Here is a 23,109-nt window from a genome sequence, read left to right on the forward strand (position 1 = left end):
TTTTGGAATTAAAGTTAAACTGTCCTTTTTTATTTTTCTTTTTTAAATACATTACTCCATTTCTAGGTATGTGGAGAAGGAGTTTTCTCAGTCGTCTTCCAGTAAACAGTCATGTTCTCAAGTGATATCCAATGTTGAAGAACAGTTTTTAAATGCTGGTGACTTTGTGTTCAATGCTTTCATTTCTTCCATTGAAGTGGTACATTTCCTACATCATATATTTTGTCGTTAATTGTGGCTTATATTCTAATACTTTATTATAATAGGAAAAGAAGGTTGTCATCGTTGGTACTGTTATTGCAATATCAAATAATAAGCCTTGGTACTATTTAGCATGCAATCATTGTAAGAAACAAATTGAAGAGAGATCTCAGCTGGTTGAAAAAGAGGATGGCAGCTTTGACGTTTTAGATCAGTATATCATTGAGTGTTCAAACGGTGATTGCGAGGCTGTTGACATTACCCCTATTCATCGGTATAATATACATCTTTTGATTACTGGTTTTTTGTAATCATACATAACATATAATCTAAGTGCATGTTTGGATTTTTGTTGTTTATTGCTGCCTACTAGATACAAGATACCTCTAAGGGTTCAGGATTCGACAGGGACTGTGTCTTGTACGTTGTTTGATTATGAAGCTATTAAGCTTTTTAAGAAAACCGCCAAACAACTCCTGGATGTTTATACAAAGGTACACCTTTTAACTATTTATCCTCAATTTAATTAGCTTGACAGTTCGATTGAAGGAGGCTTTCAAACAACTCCTGGATGTTTTAAATAGGTTGACAGTTCGATTGAAGGAGGCTTTGAAGCACTTCCAGATGAGTTTGATACGCTGATCAACAGAAAGTTTGCTTTTCAAATCAAAGTTTCCAGTTATAACATTGCTAACCAGTCGGAAAACTATGGTATTTCTATGTTATCTTCTGACGATGACATACTCTCAGCGCTAGAGAAAAAATGGAAAATTAATGAGGTATATTAGTAGTACCCAAGAAATATCTCTATTATAAACATCTTTTTATACCACCGAGCACGCTCCCCGCGGGTGATCCAATCACCGTTATTCTTAATATACAACTGTTTTTATCTATATGTTTTTTTGAGTAGGTTGATCAGTCTGAGTCAAATGTTCAATCACTGTTTGATTCGGTCAGTAATGTAAAATTCATATCTAAGGTAACATTTAAATTTTGCACAGTGTCACTTAACTTAATACAATAATAACCATAGAAATTAATTTTGAATGTTATTATTTTATTTATTCTGCAGGAATCACAATCTGTAATTGGTGACAATGTTACACCAGAACATGTTGATGTTGCCGATCATGGTCAGTCAAAGTTGGAAAACGTCAAACGTAACCTTCAAGAAGTTTATGATGTTGATGCTGTTGACAGTTCTTCAAGTAAACGTCCGAACATTCCGGGTGATGTTGAAATAAAAGATGCTATCAAGTTTGACCTCATCACTCCAAAATTAGAGAAATGAAGGAATCTGCCCATGGTCTTAATTTGAATTTCCATTTTACATATTTTTAAGACTTATGTGTTGGAATAAGGCATTATATGCTATTGATGTTTTTATGGATTTTATTTTGACAATTTGTTGGAAGTATTTAAGGTTTTTTATATTGGTATTTGGTAATATCTTATGCTTTATCAGTAGTTGCTTTTTGGTAGAAAATGTACCGGAATAGGTGTTTTGAATATCACGTTATATTCATACTTTTGAGTTGATTATCCTTGATTAACCTCAATCAGTTAAAATGTTGTTGCTTCAATGAGACTTTTTAAGAATCTCTACTTCGATACCATTTCACATATTCATAAAAGTATAGAATTTGTGTTAACCAATTTTATTATGTTTGTAGTTGTTGTCTAAAATTATTTGACTAATACATACTTATCCTAAAATAAGAACTAATGCATAATCAATTTCGTGTGAGTCACAACGAAGTTGCGCTATTATGAGAAGACTATTTTTACCACCTAATATAATTATGATAAACTAAGTATGTATGTCAACTCGATAACTCTCACTAGAAACTGACCCCGTATCCCAATTTAATAAAGTTATATGTAATACACATGCTAAATATGGTATGATGTGTCATGTTATAGTGGACTTCGATAATGAGATGGCATCACCATAAGGGTCTTCACATTGGTTATCCCTACAAAAAAGATGGCACTACAGCGAAATGAATGAACCTAACTCTTAAAGATCTCCCATATTCACTTTAAATACATTATATATATATTTACATATATAACTGATATATTGAATAAGTTTGTATTTTCAAAGTTAATATATTTCTTGTACAGTCATATTATTAGTCAATTTCAATACATTATATAGTTTAAAACTTGATCTTACAAGTTTATAACATAATCCACGATATATGCAATAAAACCCACCAAAAATACATGTGTATCAACACTATATATAGGGGATATTTTAGTAATATCTATCACACAATATATCAGTTATTTCTATTCCTTCATCACGAGTACCAAGGAAACCTTTCATCTTCAACAAGTTCATCAAAAAACCTCTAAATCTTCATCGGTAATTTCATGTATTTTTCATACCTAAAATGGTGTTTGTGTATTATTTTCATCTTATTTACTTTAAATGTAAACCTTTCCATGTCCGATTATGTATCTATACATGCAATCGCATACATGAATCTTTTCTTTGTCTTCATCTATTATTTCTGGTTAAATGTTTGATTACATCTCCGATTGGTGTGTTTTTTCAACTTTTTTACTGGCAATTATTTGTTCTTTATGGTAATAATCTATGTCTTCAATCGTATACAATTATTTAGTATAAGGTTATCTCGAATCATATGCTTGCATAGTATGTTTTTGTTGATGTTTTATCTCTGATTAAACCGGAAACCAAAACAATATTCGAGATTGTTTGGTCTGGATGATAATAAGAAATGTCTTCATTCTTATACAATGGAATTTTGTTTATATAGTTAAGGTACAGTGATCCAAAGTCTTTGGTTTGACATAAACTTATTTGAAGATTTCGTTTTTTTTAATGGACTATGTTTTGATTAGGTTTACTTTTAATGGTTAGATTTGGTAATTTTATATAAATAGTATCTATTCTTTTATTGTCTTTTTTTTTTAAATATTTTTTTAACATCCTGTTGGCAGTGTTAAACTTGTTCTACTATGGTTATTGTATGAAATTTTACTATTATAAAATATTTGCTGTTCAAATGATACTTATGAAGTGTTTATACAACAAGTTTATATACGATCGTTCTTTGTTCAATGTTTAAATTTTTTTTTCAGCGTATTAAGGATCATGGATCGTATTGGTGATGACATGTTGTTTGAAGAAATCTTATCGAGACTACCTCCAAAGGTAGTTTCTCAATTCAAGTGTGTTTGCAAACAATGGTGTTATGAGTTATCTACACCAAAGTTTGCTTTAATACATACACGACGACTTTCAAAGTTACTACAAAAGAAGCTGCTGTCTTTGGATGAACATACCATTGTCGTTGACGACATAGTATCCGGCAACTTGGAAGTCGATACCAGAAAAGTCATCACTTTTCCATACGATGTCCAGCCATCAAGACTAAGAATTATAGCTTCGTTTAACGGACTGATGTTAGTTTGCATTAGGCGGACTGATGCGAATCAGCTCGTCCTTTGGAATCCAACAACTCGGCGTTTTAAGTTGATATCGGACGACTATTTTAGTCGTTATTTTGGTCGACATGACGATACGGGTGGGATGTACTTTGACGAGAACAACGATCTGAAGGTTCTTCATATTAACTGTTTCGCAGGTGCAGTTACTGCTCGTGTATACTCACGACATAATGATTCATGGAGAAATCTGAGTTTCATCAAAGGATGTCTGTTAGGTTCAAACTTTTATTCATGGTCGGCTGGAATTTATTCAGGCAAAACAATTTATTTCACTGCTTCTAATTACTGGATTCCTCCTGGTGAATGTAACATTGTTGCTTTTGATGTTGTATCTGAATCCTTCAGTATTCTTCGTTTTCCCGAACGTATTCAAGTGAATCCTTGCCAAGTGCATTTTATAACAATTTCGAACAGGCTACATGGCATTCTTGTTCGATATTCTGATGAGGTAATTGCAGAATTGGTGAAATATGAAGATGATGATTGGATAACGGTTTTTACTTTCAGCAATGCTCGCAAAGTTCAACAGTTGGAGCCGCACCAAAGGACGAATATAATTCAAGAGAATAAGTGGTTGATAACAAGTATTTGGGGAGACACAGTTGAAGTTCAAATGTCCAACGAATCTTTGAACTACATTCAACACGTTGACAGCTTTAACGGACCTAAAGGCGCATTATTTCTGGAGACAATCGTTTCGCCTTTCCGTTAGGAAAATGGATTTAAATTGAAAGTATTTTCTGTTTTGTTTATCGAATTATATAATTTGTTTTAAGTGTCTTGTGTTTTATATTTTGGTTACTTTAATATTAAAAGAATTATGTGTATTACTTTTAATGTTTATTTTTGTCCAAAAATTTGGTTTATTAAATTACATATTTTAGCATACATTGTGGTTATATTCCTTCTTTAAATAATTAATTACCGTAATTGAATCTGAAACAATCAAAAATAAAATAAAAAAACAAAACTTGTATAGTATAATCTCTATTTATTTTATTTTTAAAAATTATAGATATTATTTTCTAACACCACAATTATCGTTAAACATTAATATCCAAACATTATAATAATTATATTTCACTCGTAACATAAAAGTTAATAATTCCATAACAAACTTTAAACACTCATGGAGGCCAAATTTGAATTTGACTTAAACCGAATACAAGATTTTGTTAGGAAGGGAGAGAAGACACTAATTAGTTTACTAATTTTCTATATGTATTTGTAATTCAAATATAATTTTCCCTCTCCTCGATGTTCCAAGTTATATTCATGTTTTCGAATTGATTAACGTTGATTAACCTCAATCAGTTAAAAATTTGATGATTAAATGACACTTTTTAAGAATCACTATTTGGATACCATTTGACATATTATTAAAAGCTTACAATTTGTTCAAGCAGTCACAAAGATGTTGCCCCATTTTGAGAAGAATATTTTTATCACCTTATACAATTATCATAAACTAATTTTCTATTTCAAGTTGATAACTCTCACTGGAAAATTACCCCTCTCCCAACTTAATAAAGTTATATATAAGACAATTCGTAGTGGGGCGTAATTTTTAAAAAACATTGCAAAATAACGCCTTAAAAAGCCCCCAACCCCATTACATGGGGCGTTAAACTTTAATAAATTTGAAAAACAATCCTAATAGCGTTTGAAACAAAACGCCCAATACCCAAATTGGTCCAAAAGTTTCTTTTTGACTAACCAATGTGGGGTGACTTTAGTGGTCCATGTGGTTATCCCTAAAAAAAGGAAAGCACTACAGCCAAATGAATGAACCTAACTCTCAAAAATCTCCCGTACTCACTTTAAATAGATTACATTTATATAGATAGAAACATAAATTGCATATTGTATAAGTTTGCATTTTCAAATTTAAAATATTTAATGTACATGGATACACATATTAATCATTTTCAATACATTATAGATTTTTTAATTCAAAGTTACAAACCTTTGATATGGATCCGCGAGAGTTAGGACTAAAACCCGACCCGCCCAACCATTTTGTTATTCGGACTATTATAAATACATATTTTAGTAATAATAACCACAATATCTCACTTATTTCTAAATATCTCAACACAAGAACCAAGGCATACTTTCATCTTCAACAAGTTCATCAAAAATAGCTCAAAATCTTCATCGGTAATATCATACATTTTCATAGTTAGATTTCCATCGGCGATTATGTTACTTTAGATTCAATCGCATATCTGGATCGTTTTTTTGTGTTCATCTTTTAATTCTGGTTAAATGTTTGATTTCATACCCGCTTGGTGTATTTTTTTCATCTTTTTTACTCGAAAATCTTTGTTCTTTAGGGTAGTAATCAATGTCTAGAATCTTATACGAGTTTTTGGTATAACATTTTAAGTATGTATAATCTTAGATACTAAGTGTTTGTTGATGTTAAATTTGTCTCTGATTTAACCGTAAACCAAAACAACAATCGAAATCGTTTGGTCTGTAGTTTAGTAATCTATGTTTGCAATCTTGTACTTTTATAAAGTTGTTTGTATTGTTATGGTACAATTATCGAAAGTATTCGGTTAGACATAAACTTATTTTGAAGATTTCGTGTTTTTATTAATGGATTTTGTTGTGATTAGGTTAACTGTTAATGGTTAGATTTCATGATTATATAGATACATTTTTTATTTATAATTTTTTTTTATATTTTTTTAACATCCTGTTTGAAGTATTACAATTTTACTATTATCTTTTGCCTTTATAAATATTAAACTAATGGTGTCATGTTGAAGGCATACGTAGGAAGAACGAAATGGTTTATGGATTTGCTGCTCGTGTCCATAACAAGGACAGAAAATCGTTGGTTAGTTTTAATCTTATAAAATTTTGGACCAACATAATTCAATTTTTACTTAATGGTTGTTGCTTATTCATGTTATAATTAACATTAACATTACATACTGTGTTTCTTTATAGAAACTTCCGGCATTATATGGCGACTGGATTAAAACATTCAACTACCCATCTAAGAATGCTGTCATCCGCACTGTCGATGGGATGATTTTCAAAGTAAAAATTATTAAGATTGCAGGCGACTACTTTCTGTATAACGGGTGGCTTGATATGGTCACGTCTTTGAAGTTACCGTCATCTGCCTGGGTGGTTTTCCAATATGAAGAAGCTTTATCTTCGTTTCGTCTCATCTACTTTTATCAAGACATAAATCTTGCGCCGGGAGAGTATTTCTACTACCAACCTGGAAATCCTTGGGACCGTGATAACTGCATGGTACTTATCCCATTTTAAATTCTATGTGTTTAAAATTTTGAAGTGAATAATTGTTTTGAACGTTTGAACTTATATATGTTTGGGTTTCACGTGTAGTATGTGAGTAGGTTGTTTGTTGATCACAAGATGCTTTCAACTTGTCCATATTATCCTGTTGTGGTACGTTCCTCTTGTAATCGGAAATGGTTCGTTCGTATGGATATTTTTGACAATGATATCTATATTACAACTGGTTGGAATCGAATCAAGAAGGAGATGTCTATTACTGATCATCATTTGGTCGTTTTTGAAATGCTTGATTTGCATACATTTGAGATGAGTGTTTTCTGTTGCAAACCCACGCTACTAACTCTACCACCAGAACTTTGTGTTGTCAAAGAAGAACCTACAAATGAGGTGATTGATATTTCTGATGATGATTTGCCTAATCCCATTCCGGTAGTTGGTGTTGAAGAGAGTACGGACGATGAAGTACCGGTTGTATTTCGCGTTGACAATCATTATGTAAGTTTTTGAAATTTACATATTACTTCTGCAATTGCATGTGTTGTTTTGTATTCATTATAAATCGATGACCAATTTAAAAACCAATTTAAATATTTAATTATTTTATTGTTATTCGTAGCGACTAAAAAAGAAGTGGGCACAGTTGCACGGTTTGGATCGTAAGAGGGATTTGATTATTAAGGACTCTGCCGGTTTGACTTGGGACGTGTCAATTGGTGTCGAGCACTCTGAAGGATATCCGCGCTATAACGTGACTGGTATGAAGAACTTTGTTCGAGACAAACAGTTAGTCAAAGGTTCCGAATTTCATATGGTTTACGTAAAAAGTAAAGGTATCTTGATTTACCGTTGACGTGGTGGTGCTTGATCGGATGTGTTGGGTGTTAAAAACAGTATTCTTATCCTTTTGTGTTTACTTATTAGTACAGTAGCCGTTTTTGTTGGTATGCTACTTTAGATTCACTAACGGCATGTTCAGACACTTATTTTTGCATGTTATGTACATGTTTTAGTATTTTCCCTTTCCAACTTCCTCAATCATGTTTTATAAATCTTTTAACTTTAGGGATTTGGAATGTTTGCGTCATGATGTTATGAATGATAACTGTTCGGACGCTTGCTAGGTTGTCAAACTTACTATGATATTGTTACTATAGGAAGATTCTAATTAATTATCTATTAGACAACAACCAATGTTATAAACTTATAACACATCCTAAAGTTTCTAAAGTCTACATTGAATCCCGGTTAAATTTAGGTTGCTCTATATTTTATGGCCTTTTTTAAAAATCTATTTAGACACTTAATTAAAATACGAAGTTTTGGTGTTCATTTAAAATTAATGTTAATACACATAGTTAATACATATTTATAAAGTTTTATGATATAATATACGTTTTCCATTATTTTCCTAAATTAAGTATATGCGAATACACCTGCCAAGTTTTTAATAATTCTTAAATTATTGTTCTCATTTGTGGAAAGTTTTAAAATTCGGTAAATTAGTTTATTGATTGATGATAATAATTATGAGCAAAGTAATCCTTGTCTCAACAATTATGACAAATTCGAAGATAAGTTTGCAATATTTTTCAAACATAATATTAACATATTAAAGAATTATAATAAACATAATAATTAATTTCTCATCTCACATATTCCTAGCATATATCTATCCCAATTATATAATCTCACGTATGACAAAATTTTGTAATGAATGATATATATATACATTCCATTTATAATTTTTTTTTCCATATAAATTAACAACAATGTTTTCATTCAATACATATCAACTTCTATACTTTTTTTCTCTTTCTTCTATAAGGTACTATCGAAATATCTTTTGTAATACCTACTCTCTTTTGATTTATGATAACGAAGTACTTTAGTTGGTTATTATATGTGTTTTTTTTTTCCTAGGTTTGCTTGTATCATGGAGAATATGCCATTTGAATTGTTGGTAATGGAAATTTTTTTTAGGCTCCCACTCAAATCAGTTGTTCGGTTCAGAAGTGTATGTAAAGATTGGTATGAAGCACTAACAAGTTTTGAATTTCTGATGAAGCATTGCACCCGCGTTAATAATAGATTGGTAATATATTTTTTTTCCATATAATAAATGGAAAGAAATTTAATTTGCTATATTTATATTTAACACTCCTTGTAGTGATTGTCAAACTATTTTCGAAATTTGTAACAGGAAAAGCTTCTTGAAGAAGGCATCCATCCTGATCCGTTTCTCATCTGATAATATGAGGGGGCCGTATTTTGTGTCGAATTGTCTTCTGGGTTTTTCAATAAATATCTGTTTTTTATATTTATGGATAATATCGTATTGGATTTTAGGTTTTTTATGTTTGCAAAATGTTTGGTGTTTTATGTTTTCATTATCTTAATTCAATGTGACGGATTTCTTATAGTGGTGTTATATTTCAGATATGTTCTAAATTTTTATTGGAAAGTAACAAATAATACATAAAAAAAAAGGTGTACTTCAAAACTTTCTTTGGCCATTATGAAAAGACTATTTTTGCATATATAACACTTATACATAATCAATCATAGCCCAACTTACTTAAATACACCCCTTTTTACAATTATAACAAAAAAACAAACAAACTCATTAGTCAAATTAATTTACATATTATGTGAACTTAAGTTTGTAAAATGGATGAACTATAAATTTTACATATATTTTCGGGTTATTTTATTAATATTAAGAATATATTAAATAACTTCAAAACTGGAAAAGCAATCGAATTTTTTGTTTCTACACTATTTAGTCAACCTACCCTATGAGTTATATATAGATAAAAGACCATTTTATGGAAAGAATGTAAAACCTTATTTAAATTTGGCGTGTATTATTTTATACTAATTGTAAATACAAGTATTTAATAATTCTTTTAATTACAATATTCTAATTAAAGACCACGTATTTTTTTATTAACGTAACGAAATTTTTAATATTAATTAGTTTAATTTACTTCCTTATATATTATGAATTGTAATTATTAGTTATCCTACATACGTTATATAAATAAGTCCATTGTGTGAATAAAAGTAGTTATCATTTTAGTTATTCATCAACCACTTACTTGAATTCCTTGTCAAAGCATCTAACACTATCTTTCTTTCGTCTTTAGCTATCCTTTTTCTTTTATTCGTCGTCATACCAACGATTCTACATAACCTCATTTATCAGGTATCTGCAAAACTCTTATTATGTTATATGTTCATGTTTTAAACATTGTTAAATTATAATATCCGATGCGCGTAAAATTGTTTTTTTAAGTTGAATGCAATACAGATTCCTGATCATCACCTTATATCATCCAGTCATTCCATATTCGCAAAATACACGGTTACGTAAGTACTAATAACCTGTACATATGCAGATTTACTCATATTACAGATTAAGCATAACCTTATTGCATCACACTAAACCAATTGAGTCACCTATTACCTTCTTATTGTCACTTTTATTAGGTTCCATCCACATTTCTTATATCAGCAACTGTTTTCAAGTTACAAACGTGAAGTAAAAAATGTAGTCATACTTCATACGAATTGGTTATGCATCATTTTAGGGCTTTTAACAATTGCCTAACCGACCTATTTAACACTTTATTATATTTTGATTTTGTTATTCCTTTATATCATTTTATTATCAATTTAACGTATGTTGTCTGCTTTGACTTATGAATACAGCAAATGGCAAGTAAGAGAAGATTTAAAAATACACCGTTGATTGATAATACTTTAGTCGGGGAATCATCTAACAGTAAGTTATTTTAGTACAATTGATTTTGTTAACAATAACAATTACATGTATTCCATTTGATATTAGTAATCTCTATATATACTCTCACGTTAAAAAATATGTGTTTAGGTACGCTTCCAAGAACACCGTTGTCCAATATTTCCAATGGTAAATTTGTTATATTACAAGTTTTTATTTACTATTGGATCATTATAAATTCATTTATTGTACAATATAAATATATTTCTATTTTGTGGACAACTTTTAACCACTAATCTAGGTATATCATTCGCTCATACACCTCAAACAGTTATTGGTATGTTATATATTTCATTTTTTCCAGTTATTTAACGATTTCATATCGTATGTTGTGCTTATTGATTTTGTATATACATAATTTATTAGGTACAAATGATTCAGTTTCGATAAGTTTTAACTCAAATGGTATGTCATATCTTAAACTAACTTAATATATGTTATCTCATTCACTACACTTCTTACGTTGTTATATTAGTTTGTTACACGAATACGATCTAATCTATAGAGTTTTATTAAATTGAATATTTCAGGATTACTTGCTAAAGAAAGAAGAAAAATGCGCAAGCTCTATCTTGATAGCAAACGTTCGAATTCAAAGAAACAAACTACTGGTCCTTTTAGTAGAGGACGCTCAAAAGTCAATAATCGGTCTCAGGTCATCGACAAAGAGAATTATAATTCAAATATTTCTTCATCATCTAATAATTTTCACACCGTGCGGAACTTGAAATATGTAAACACATCAGCATCATCAAGTACCATCACGACAAGTATGTTATCTCATAAACTTTTATTTCTCATTATAGTCTACAAATTTTTAGACTTTATGTATTGCTAAATATATCTCAGTAGCTACTATTTTTTTATTCAATAGGTGGTCTTCCTTTGAATAACGAATTTACCACTTCTACAAGTACTCGGTTTTCTATTGAGTCAAACATTGTTACACAAAGCAGTAACTCCATTGGTCAATCTTCTTCAACGTTAACAAAGCTGAATTCCGGTAAACAAAAGCTTTTACCTAAGAAACGCCGTATTGATCCTATTCCAATGTTAGATCTTACGTCTGATGATGAGAATGTAGTGTTTGCACCCATCCAAGACCCTTGTAAGGGTGTATCGACAGGTTATACTAATTCTGAGTATTTGTTCTTTTTTTATTACTTACTTATACTGTATTCGTTAATTTATTCATTACTCAGTGATCAATTTGTTTTATGTTAGATTATTTGGATCACGGTAATCAAAGCCTTAAATGTGAGATGTGTGATTCATTGTTATGGACTGACGAAGGTGGTAAAGGGAGAATTACATTGGGTAAGTTAACCTATAGCTTATGTTGTGGTTATGGAAAAGTGGAGCTTCCGGATTTGAAAGAGCCTTCTTCAATATACAAGGATCTATTTGCAAATTCTAATGAAAACAGCAAGTATTTTCTAAAGAATATCCGTCGATATAATTCTATGTTCGCATTCACATCCATGGGTGGAAAAGTAGATTCAAGCATCAATAGTGGGAGGGCACCTTATGTATTTCGTGTAAGTGGACATAATTTTCATACATTAGGTGGTTTGGTACCTGCACCTGGAAAACAGCCAAAGTTCTCCCAGCTTTATATTTATGACACTGAGAATGAAGTTTCAAATAGAAATAAGTTGTTCAGGTATTTCATACAAACTATTGTTCTTTTTATTTTTTTTTATTTACCAATACACAGATGTTATGTTATGTGATAAATTTAGTTAACACGTCTTTCTTAATTCACAGTGACTCCACAAATAAGTCCGACTTGCATTTAAAGCAAATAGATCTTCATCTCATAAAGTTTTTAAAAGACTTCCTGGATAATAATAATCAGTTGGTTAAAATTTACAGAATAGCACGAAACCACTTCACTGATAATCCTAATGAGAACTTCAAACTTCGTATCATTTACAAAAGAGATCTTGATGGTCGTACTTACAACTTGCCTTCATCTTCTGAAGTTGCTGCATTGATTGTTGGTGGTATCCAAGAAATAGTTGACCATCGTGATATTGTTGTTGAGTCTCACACTGAAGGTCTTCAACGAATAAGTGAACTTCATCCATCATATCTTGCACTTCAGTATCCAATTCTTTTTCCCAATGGTGATGACGGATATAGAATAGACATTCCTCATAGGGATGGTATAAGTACTTTAAAGAAAATTAGTCCCAAGTGTACAATGAGAGAATTCTTTGCTTATAGAATCCAAGATCGATCAACTTCATTTTCGGTAATATTAAATGCCCGCAGATTGTTCCAGCAATTTTTGGTTGATGCATATACCATGATCGAGAGTGAAAGACTTAATTATATCCGTTTTCAACAAAAACATCTTAGGTCTGAATCATACACAAATCTTCAGAAATTTAAGAATGAAGGAAAAGAGGATCTATCTAACACTGGGGTACGGTTAGTACTACCATCATCTTTTACTGGTGGGTCTCGATATATGCAGCAAAATTATCTAGATGCTATGGCTATTTGCAAATGGTTCGGGTATCCTGATTTTTTCATTACGGTGACATGTAATCCTAAGTGGCCAGAGATTATCCGATACCTTCGAAATACTTCTATTAAGCAAGAGGACAGACCAGATATTATGTGTCGTTTGTTTAAGATGAAACTGGATTCAATTATAAAGGATTTGAAAGACAAGAAAGTGCTTGGAGCACTAAGTGCAGGTATAAATACAATGTAAATGTTATTATTATTATTATTATTATTTTTAGTATTAAATTGTTACACTTACTCTAATACTATTAATTTTTTTTTTTGTAGCAGTTTATACTGTTGAATTTCAAAAACGTGGGTTGCCACATGCTCACATTTGTATTTTTTTGAAACCTGAATCCAAGCTTCTCTCCGTTGATCACATAGACAAATTCATATCTGCTGAGATACCAAATAAGATTCAAGATCCCGCTCTTTATGCTCTTGTATCCGAGTTTATGATTCATGGCCCATGTGGAAATGCAAATCCCAAGTGTCCTTGTATGGTTGATAATAGATGTTCAAAAAAATTTCCAAAAAAATTCATTAATGAAACAATTACCGATGCTGAAGGTTTCCCTGTATACAGAAGAAGAGATAATGGAAACACCATTATCAAGTCCAAAGTTCAATTGGACAACAGAAGTGTCGTTCCATATAATCCGCTTCTTCTGAAAAGATACCAAGCTCACATTAATGTAGAATGGTGCAATCAAGCGGGTTCTATCAAATATTTGTTTAAATACATTAATAAAGGTCCAGACAAAGCATCGCTTGTGGTGTCAAATGGAGACGGTACAGAAAACGAAAAAACATCAAAGGATGAGATAAAAGCTTATTATGATTGTAGGTACGTTTCCGCTTGTGAAGCTTCTTGGAGAATATTTGCAAATGAAGTTCACTATAGGTTTCCTCCAGTTATGAGGCTTCCTTTTCATATGGAAGGTCAACAAAATGTTGTTTTTGGTGCCGAAGATGATATTGAAGAAGTGTTGGACAAGCCATCAGTCTCTTCATCAATTTTTTTAAAGTGGATGGAGATGAACATAAATAATGAGGAAGCACGGAAGCTTACATATGTTGAGTTTCCTACAAAATTCTGTTGGAAACTAAAGGATAGAAATTGGGCAGAACGTAAAAAAAAATTATTACAGATTGGACGCATTCATTCTGTTTCCCCTGCTTTGGGTGAACCATATTTTCTTAGAATTCTTTTAAACAAAGTCAAAGGACCAAGATCCTTTGAAGAAATTAGAACTGTTGATGGCCAATTGTTTCCAACCTTCAGGGATGCATGTTATGCAATGGGTTTGTTAGACGATGACATGGAATACATCGAAGCTATTAAAGAAGCCAGTTTTACGGGAGATGGTCGGTATATTCGTGCATTGTTTGTCACTTTGCTGTTGTCAAACACATTATCAAGACCTGAATTTGTTTTCGAACAAACATGGAAATACTTGGGGGATGACATTTTATATAAAACGAGAAAAGAAACAAAGAACAAAGGTTTGTTTTTGATTTATTAAGCATAATACTATTCATAGTTAGTTTTTCCCACATATTTTAAATGGCTTTACTTTTTGCTGTACAGATCTTGTAATGTCAGATGACAGATTGAAGAACAAGACATTGGTGGAGATTGAGAAGTACCTCATTCGAAATGGGTCCTCTTTGACACGATGGCCAACAATTCCTTATCCTGATTACGATTCGTTTGCAGTTGGAAACAATCGTCTGGTTGACGAAGAACTGTCTTTTAGTGTTCCTGAGGTACAGAGTGAGTTGGATAGTCTAAAATCTTCATTGACTGACGAACAACTATATGTTTATAATCAGATAATGACAGCCGTTGAAGGCGAGAAAGGAGGTGTATTTTTTGTTTACGGATATGGAGGAACCGGGAAGACGTTTTTGTGGAAGACGTTAGCCTTAACCGTTAGGTCGAGGGAGCAGATTGTTTTAAATGTGGCTTCAAGTGGTATTGCTTCACTTCTAATGTCAAGAGGTAGAACGGCTCATTCTAGATTTCACATCCCCATTAATTTAGATGAGAGTTCTATGTGTCACATAAGGCCCGATGGTGATGTAGCTTATCTGCTTAAACAAACTAGGTTGATTATATGGGACGAAGCACCCATGGTACATAGACATGCGTTTGAAGCTTTAGATAGAACATTAAAAGATATTTTTGTCGATAAAAGCAATTGTCAGTCGGATGTTTTGTTTGGAGGTAAGGTTATCGTTTTTGGTGGTGATTTTAGACAAATTCTTCCTGTTATTCCAAACGGAAGTAGGCAAGAAATTGTTAACGCTTCATTGAGTTCTTCCTATATCTGGCCCCATTGCAAGTTACTTACTTTGACCAAAAACATGAGATTGACTGTTGGTGTTTTACCATCTACAATCGAGTCGACAAAGAGATTTGCCCAATGGCTTCTTGATATAGGCGAGGGTAAAGTTGGAGGTGACAATGATGGTGTAGCAACTGTAGAAATACCATCTGATTTGTTAATCACAGATTCTTTGGATCCCATCGAAAGTTTAATTCAATTTGTATATCCATCTGTTCTTGAAAGATATAAGGATCGAGATTATTTTTCTGAAAGGGCGATTCTGACACCAAAAAACGAGGTCGTACATGAAATAAATGATCGACTACTAGAATTGTTTCCTGGTGAACCAACAGAGTACCTGAGTTCTGATAGTATATGTGCGACGGAGAAAGGTATCGATTCATTCCAACAAGAGTTGTATTCACCTGATGTCCTTAATGGTTTAAAGATATCTGGTTTACCTAATCATCGTTTGGTTTTAAAACTTGGAGTTCCAATTATGCTTCTTAGGAACATTGATCAGCAAAATGGTTTGTGTAATGGTACAAGGTTACATGTTACATTTCTTGGAAAGAGGGTCATAGAAGCTGAAATTATATCAGGTGCTAATGTCGGAACCAGAACATTCATACCAAGAATTAGCATGATTCCCTCTGACAAAAAAATTCCTTTTGCTTTTCAAAGACGACAGTTTCCTGTTGCTGTGTGCTTTGCTATGACGATCAACAAGAGTCAAGGCCAATCTTTATCTAAGGTTGGATTGTTTTTAAAAGAGCCCGTTTTTACACATGGCCAGCTATATGTAGCATTGTCAAGAGTTAAATCAAGGGAAGGTGTGAAGATGTTAATTCTTGATAAGGATGGCAAACCTACCAACACAACAACTAATGTGGTTTACAAAGAAGTGTTCACACATTTATGATATGTGTCTGAATTGAATTTTCATTCTAATAGGTGTACTAAAAATTACTTGAATTGTTGTTATTACTAGAATCGTTGTTATTAGTTATTTTTTATCATATCACCTTACATATGTTGGTGTTTACTAACAGTAAGTAACCTCATTCACGTATATTTTTATTGAAACACTACTTGAATAACATTTCACATATTCATAAGAGTATAGTATTTTTTTAAACGATTTCTTATTGTTTCCATTTATTGTGTTAAGTTATTTCACTAATACATAACTATCACAAAGCAACATAAATTGCATAACATATTTTGTGTGAGTCAAAGGGAAGTTGGGCCATTATGAAAATACCTTTTTATTTTGCCTGTAGAAAGTTTCAAAATAATCATTTGGAGCAGAAGACATGATTGCCCAAATTGATTCAATAGAAGGCGAACCGAAAAAATACATTCACCAAACATTTTAAACGACCCATTACTTCTAACTTATTTTTGTAAACTTTCTGCAATAAAAGCATTTTAAAATAATAACAAATCGAACAAACTTTCCTCATGCCGTTACCCCATGTAAAAAGTTAATAATTCTAACTGAAACCTTTAAACACACATGGACGCCAATTGTGAATATTATTCAAACCGAAAAAAAAATATTTGTTACTAAAGGAAACAATCCACTCATTAGTTTATAAGTATTACTTATGTATTATTTTTTTAATTCAAACATAAATTTTTCTACCCCGCGATGTTCGCGGGTGATAGCCTAGTTATTAGATATAAGGCTTCTTTACGCCAATCATTCATATTCCAAATATAGTAAAAACACGTTTTTATAAAATATAAGGCTTCTTTACGCCAATCATTCATCTTCAAAATATAGTAAAAAAACGTTTTTATAAACAATTTCCTTATGTTTATTTTATCTATGATCATCACGCCAAAAATACATGTAACTCCAAATGTCTATATTGCCTTAATGTCTCTTTATATATTACATTAAAAAAAAAAAAGAAAAGACAAATACTATTAGGAACCCCGGCTAGCAAGTAGCAAGCCCCAAAAAAAAACAATATATTACAAATACATACGCGGATTTTGTATCCACTCGATCCAATTAAGTGTTATATTTTTCCTCCTATTCACAACCTACAAAAAATTATAGAAAACAATATCTTTCAAAATTTTCGTCTTTCTTTTGTTGTTAGGCCGAAATGTCTCGTTCCTATGAATCCTATATCTCCAAATTGTTTAATTATAGTAATTTGTTTTCAAACATGATTATGTTAATGAATTTGTCTTTTACTAAAAGGTGTAGACCCAAATCCCACATTCACATGGTGGTTCATAAACATGTTAGAATGTTGGGTACTAGTTATATTATCATTTGGTTTTGAGATAGAATCCTATGCATATTACCTTTAGTACATTCTAAATGATGCATATTTGTCTTCATGCAGACATTTGATTTCCTCATATTGTCAGTTAGATTTGAGAATAGTTAAATTTACAACAACAACAACCATACCTAGTAAATCCTACAAATAGCAAAGCTACTTATAAGGTCTGGGGAGGGTGGGATGTAGACAGACCTTACCTCTATCCCTAGGGATAAAGAGGCTGCTTCCAGAGAGACCCTCGGCTCCAAAACGAACATCATACCAACACACCAAGTCAAATAACATAGAAATAAGAAGTCAGCAATACCAAGAAAGTTATCAGAGTGACACAATATAATGTAAATCATGTATAATATCATACAACATTTGGGCATGAACACAGGAATGCAATCACCGGTAAGGTCACTTAAAGAATAAGAAAACCTACGTCCCTAAAATACACCTAAGACCTTTCTGCAATATCCCCTAAAAGTCCTTAACCCTAATCCTACGTCTCCAGGCAGTCCTATCTTGGACCATGTCCTCCGAAAGATGCAACTCTAGTAAATCATGCCTAATCTGCTCATCCCATGTCAGTTTGGGTCTGCCTCTTCCCCGCATCCCCTCCACAGTAAGAGTTTCCACTACTCTAACCGGTGCCGTCGTTTGTCTCCGCTTCACATGTCCAAACCATCTCAATCTCCCCTCCTTAATCTTATCTGATATACTAGCCACCCCTAATCTTTTCCTAAAAACCTCATTTCTTATACGATCTAATCTTGTGTGACCACACATCCACCTCAGCATCCTCATCTCTGCTACCTCCATCTTGCTACCTCCATCTTGCGCGCTTGTGTCTTCTTGAGAATAGTTAAATTTGATGGGTGTTTTATACGTTAGACTTGATAAGATAGTGGGACCGGTCATGATTACTACAAGTCTACAAAGCTGAGTTTTTTCCCAAACTAGTGTAGATACAAAAAATATTTACCTATTTTGGTACTTTGAAAAATATTTTCCTATTTGGGTATATTTAAAATATTATTATTATTTTTGTTAAAAAAAACCACAAAGCTAATTGTTCATCTCCGATCTCTACTCCCCCAAAATCACGGCGTCCATTCTTCTCCCCATCCACATTAACTGGCGGGCGTCATCCCGGCGACCATCGTTCCCTAAGCGAAGGTTTTTCTACCTGCGGCACATCCTCCCGGCGGCGCATTCATCGCAACGGCGCATCATCAGGTTTGGTTAATCTTGTTATTTTTAACGATTCTGATATCATGTTTAGAACCAGATTTCCTTTGATATTAGGTTTTTATTACAACCGTATTTCGTTGGTTCATCATATATTCCAGTTTATAGTTCTTCGATACCAGTTTTTCTATTAGTTTGCACTTTCAATAACAATCTACAAATAAAAAAGTCTTCATGAACAATCTACGAAGGTGCATATGATGAGATGATAGACAATATTATATTCAAGAATTGATATTAATATTAAAGAATTAAACAATATTCAAAGATTCTAGTTTTATTATATTCAAATTATTAGGGTTATATTTATAACTTGTAGCATGTCATATTTTTCAAATATAAATTCTTGAATTATCATATTTATCATGTTGTTTATCATGCTTGTATTGTATCTAAAGTTATTGTGCTATCATTCAGGATGAATAGGGTTAATGGAATATCAGACATAATTCAAAATGAGGATTCTAACGCGATGTCTCATATTGCTATTGTTAACAATGAAGATGTGTTAGAAGAAGAGCCTGTAGACTGCATTAAAAGTGAAACGGGTGATGAGTTAGAAGATGGAATTGGAGATGAAACTCAAACGGATGGAGATGGAACTTCATATGATAATGTTCAAGTACCTTCAACATATACCAATTTAGAGGAAACTAATATAACAATTGATGAGAATTGGATGACACCACATTCTAATAGTAAAAATGATTTTGTGCGTGAGTTGGGAATTGATTCTTTCAATGACAAGGAAGAATTTGTTAGAGCTGTCAAGCTCTACAATATCAAAACACACAAACATTTTGAGGTTGTTGAATCAAGTCCAGACATTTGGTCTATCAAATGTAAGTTACATAAACAAGGCTGTTAATGGAAACTTCGTGCATGTAAACATAAACGTAGTGGATGTTTTGACATCACAAAGTATACTGGTCCACATACTTGTTTGCATTCTAAGATTATCTAAGACCATCCAAACCTAGATGCAAGCTTGATCGCCCAAGAAATATAACACCTTATAAAAGGGAAAAATGTGCAAGTAGTTGATTTGGATAAAAAAAAACTTGCACGTGCGGTAAGTGGCTGATATATAAGTATCCTTGTTCTCATGTTTTGAGTGCATGTACCAAACTTTTTTTGAACAGTTGGCAATATATTGATAAATGTTACTCAATTCTTGATTATTGTGCTACTTGCTCATCTGAGTTTAGTCCACTTCTTTATGAAGCATATTGGCCTAACTCATCATCTATTAGAGAGTTGTTTTCCAATTCAGAGCTAAAACAAGATAAAAAGGGCCGCCATCGCTCAACAAGACTACGGAATGGAATGGACATTAAAGAAAGGAAAATGGCGAACCTTTGTGGAATTTGTAAACAACGTGGTCATAATCGATCAACGTGCCCCTCAAAGCCTAGAAGAATGGACGCCTAAACGTGTCGAGTTATTTTGACATTTTAATTTGTATTTGATATTGATATTATGAACGAAATGACTTTATTTGGTATTTTATTTGTATTTGATTGGTTGAAAAGACAATTATTTTAATTGTGTGGTTGAGATTATTGGATAGTTATTGTTTTATAATATTTTTTGCAGATCTTTTTTTTACTTTGCAGAACTATTGTAGAATTTTGTAATATATTTTTGCATATTTTTTGTGGATTTTTTTGTAGAATTTTTGCAGATTTTTTTTTTTTTTTTGAATATTTGCAAATTTTTTTATTTTTTTACAAAAAATAATTACTCATATTTTTGCTGATTCTAATTCTATGAGTAATCTAATTTTACTTTGGGTAGAAAAATAAAAAGAAATGTATAAATTAGGTAAAAAAAAATAAAGGGATATAGAAAAGTACCGAAATAGGTAAATATTTTTCAAAGTACTCAAATAGGTAAATACTTTTTGTATCTACATTAGGTTGGAAAAAAACTCCTACAAAGCTATTTGTGCTTTTATGTATTCTAAAGGGGAAATTGATTGGCACACCAGCCAATCTATTCGTACATTTTGTTTTTTCAATACGGGTCATATAGGTCTATACGGTGTCGTATAGGTTCAAAGTCAAAAGTCAAATCCGCATGTATCATTTCTTGTCTGGGGCTGGCTGGACCAATACGGGTCGTATTGCATTAATTTTTTTTTACATCTAATCATAATTTTAACAAAGTTTAATAAAAGAATTCTTTTATTTTTTAATCAAAAAAACATTTTTAAAAATTTATCATGTAGTATAGGCTTGGTACATGTTTATTATACTATACTATCTATGTTATAATCGTATTATATATTACACTTTTTAACAAATTTTTGTATACATCTAATCATAGTTTTAACAAAGTTTAATAAAAAAATTCTTTTATTTTTTAAACAAAAATTATTTTAAAAAATTATCATGAAGTTACATGTTTATTATACAATGCAATCTATGTTACAACCGTATTACATACTACACTTATACTATAGTTATTATACTATATTATACTACACATATACTATATTATACTACAACTAGTATATACGAGATCTATACGACACCTATAGGTCTATACGGGACCTATACTACACGTTTAGTTTATTGTAATATACTACACATATACTACTGCATTTATGGTATAATACGACATGTAACGACAAAATACGTCAAGTAATAATATCGTACGACGCATATACATACAAAACGACACGTGAGAATACATGTATATTCCCATCAAAATTACATGTAATGACACGTAAATTTGTTTGACGTATACGACCCAATTTGACCTATACGATGATGCGTATAAGGGTAAAATCAGAATTTCATAATTTTAGCTTTTGCCTTTTCGGTGCGTATACGGGCCGTATTTTGACGTATTTTGTCATTACGTATAGTTTTATTAAGTATATGCTCTGTACATGCCCTATCGGTGACGTTCGGTTCCGTGTGGTATCGTATTCTATGATTAAGGATTTAGGGTGCGCCAATAATACGACCCATTCTAAAAGATGCAAACCACTAAACCACTAAAAGATGCCAATGATCTCTAGATCAAGTGGTGGAGAGCTTGCATTTCTCTTGAGAGGTGCAGGTTCAACTCCCACTTGGTGCAGAGTGAGGCACTGGTGGGCAATGATAGGAGACCCAGGGAAACCTGGGTTGGATCCTTGAGCCAAACGGGTTTTACCGGTAATTTCATTGTCGTGCCTACGGGCGGGTGGGTTACCGGGTTTTCCTCGGAATTGGTGGTGGACTCGGGTTACTCTCGGAGTACTCCGTTTGTCCAGTGGGTGCCCCGAGAGTGCTCGGGATTGAGTTTGTTGGCCGTTCAAAAAAAAAAAAAAAAAGATGCACCTTAAATACGATTATAAATTAATTGCACTATTAATTTTTATTAAAGCATTCACAATGGATCCCCTATATTTGTGACTGTGTTAGAGCATTCACATCCAATCCCTCATTTTTTACCCTATATTACACTAAAAATTACTATTTTTTCTCTTTCTTTTCAAATAAATAATACTTTTTACTACTATTATCATCACATTTATATTAAAAAATTATAAAGGGTGAATAGTGTTCCGTCAAATTTACACATGAACACTAACATTTTCTCTCTTCTCTAATCAGAATCACATACAACCACTTTTCATAAAATAAAAACCCGCTTCACATATGATTTAGGGGGTTGGATGTGAATGTTCTTAGTTCTATTATAAGGAATAATTGTGAGTGGATGAGGGAGAAAATGTTACTGTTCATCTGTAAATGTACGGGAAACACTGTTCACCCCTTATGAATTTTTTAATATTTTTTAAAATGATTATGATTGGAGGAAAAAGAAAAGGTAATTATAAAGGTATAAAATAATATTATTTAGTTGAAAAAAGAGAAAAAATATATTGGTTTTTTAGTATAACTAGTATTAAGCACCCCTCGCGTTGCGGCGGGGACAAGCACTAATG

The 23,109-nt window shown here is 31.9% G+C and overlaps 3 protein-coding genes and 1 long non-coding RNA gene across 4 annotated transcripts; all 4 read left to right on the forward strand.

The window, feature by feature from the left end:
• Nucleotides 1-438: 438 nt before the first annotated feature.
• On the forward strand, nucleotides 439-836 carry LOC118490236. The gene is made up of 3 exons (XR_004888748.1): nucleotides 439-475; nucleotides 575-695; nucleotides 786-836. It is a non-coding gene; the product is annotated as an uncharacterized LOC118490236 (long non-coding RNA).
• A 2,495-nt stretch (nucleotides 837-3,331) lies between these two features.
• Nucleotides 3,332-4,399, forward strand: LOC110932304 (F-box only protein 8-like). The gene has a single exon (XM_022175649.1). It carries the CDS (start codon nucleotides 3,332-3,334, stop codon nucleotides 4,397-4,399), a length of 1,068 nt encoding a protein of 355 aa, XP_022031341.1.
• A 2,771-nt stretch (nucleotides 4,400-7,170) lies between these two features.
• On the forward strand, nucleotides 7,171-7,821 carry LOC110928137. The gene is made up of 2 exons (XM_022171318.2): nucleotides 7,171-7,464; nucleotides 7,586-7,821. The coding sequence occupies exons 1-2, from the start codon at nucleotides 7,216-7,218 to the stop codon at nucleotides 7,817-7,819; spliced, it is 483 nt and encodes a 160-aa protein (XP_022027010.2). The 5' UTR covers nucleotides 7,171-7,215; the 3' UTR covers nucleotides 7,820-7,821.
• A 2,862-nt stretch (nucleotides 7,822-10,683) lies between these two features.
• On the forward strand, nucleotides 10,684-20,597 carry LOC110932322. Its single transcript, XM_022175666.1, has 9 exons — nucleotides 10,684-10,753; nucleotides 11,302-11,541; nucleotides 11,646-11,897; nucleotides 11,996-12,434; nucleotides 12,539-13,479; nucleotides 13,577-14,797; nucleotides 14,883-16,530; nucleotides 19,584-19,997; nucleotides 20,309-20,597. The coding sequence occupies exons 1-9, from the start codon at nucleotides 10,684-10,686 to the stop codon at nucleotides 20,595-20,597; spliced, it is 5,514 nt and encodes a 1,837-aa protein (XP_022031358.1).
• Nucleotides 20,598-23,109: the final 2,512 nt, after the last annotated feature.

The sequence above is a fragment of the Helianthus annuus genome, chromosome 3 (genome assembly GCF_002127325.2).
Source record: "Helianthus annuus cultivar XRQ/B chromosome 3, HanXRQr2.0-SUNRISE, whole genome shotgun sequence".
NCBI lineage: Eukaryota > Viridiplantae > Streptophyta > Magnoliopsida > Asterales > Asteraceae > Helianthus > Helianthus annuus.

What these genes read in the sequence shown, in the direction of transcription:
- LOC110932322 (XM_022175666.1), top strand. Translation starts at nt 10,684, where the DNA reads ATGGCAAGTAAGAGAAGATTTAAAAATACACCGTTGATTGATAATACT. An exon ending in AGTCGGGGAATCATCTAACA is followed by an intron (nt 10,754 to 11,301) that starts GTAAGTTATTTT and finishes TGAATATTTCAG; the next exon opens with GATTACTTGCTAAAGAAAGA. An exon ending in GAATCAAGTCCAGACATTTG is followed by an intron (nt 19,998 to 20,308) that starts GTCTATCAAATG and finishes TTTTTTGAACAG; the next exon opens with TTGGCAATATATTGATAAAT.
- LOC110932304 (XM_022175649.1), top strand. Translation starts at nt 3,332, where the DNA reads ATGGATCGTATTGGTGATGACATGTTGTTTGAAGAAATCTTATCGAGA.
- LOC110928137 (XM_022171318.2), top strand. Translation starts at nt 7,216, where the DNA reads ATGTCTATTACTGATCATCATTTGGTCGTTTTTGAAATGCTTGATTTG. An exon ending in TTCGCGTTGACAATCATTAT is followed by an intron (nt 7,465 to 7,585) that starts GTAAGTTTTTGA and finishes TGTTATTCGTAG; the next exon opens with CGACTAAAAAAGAAGTGGGC.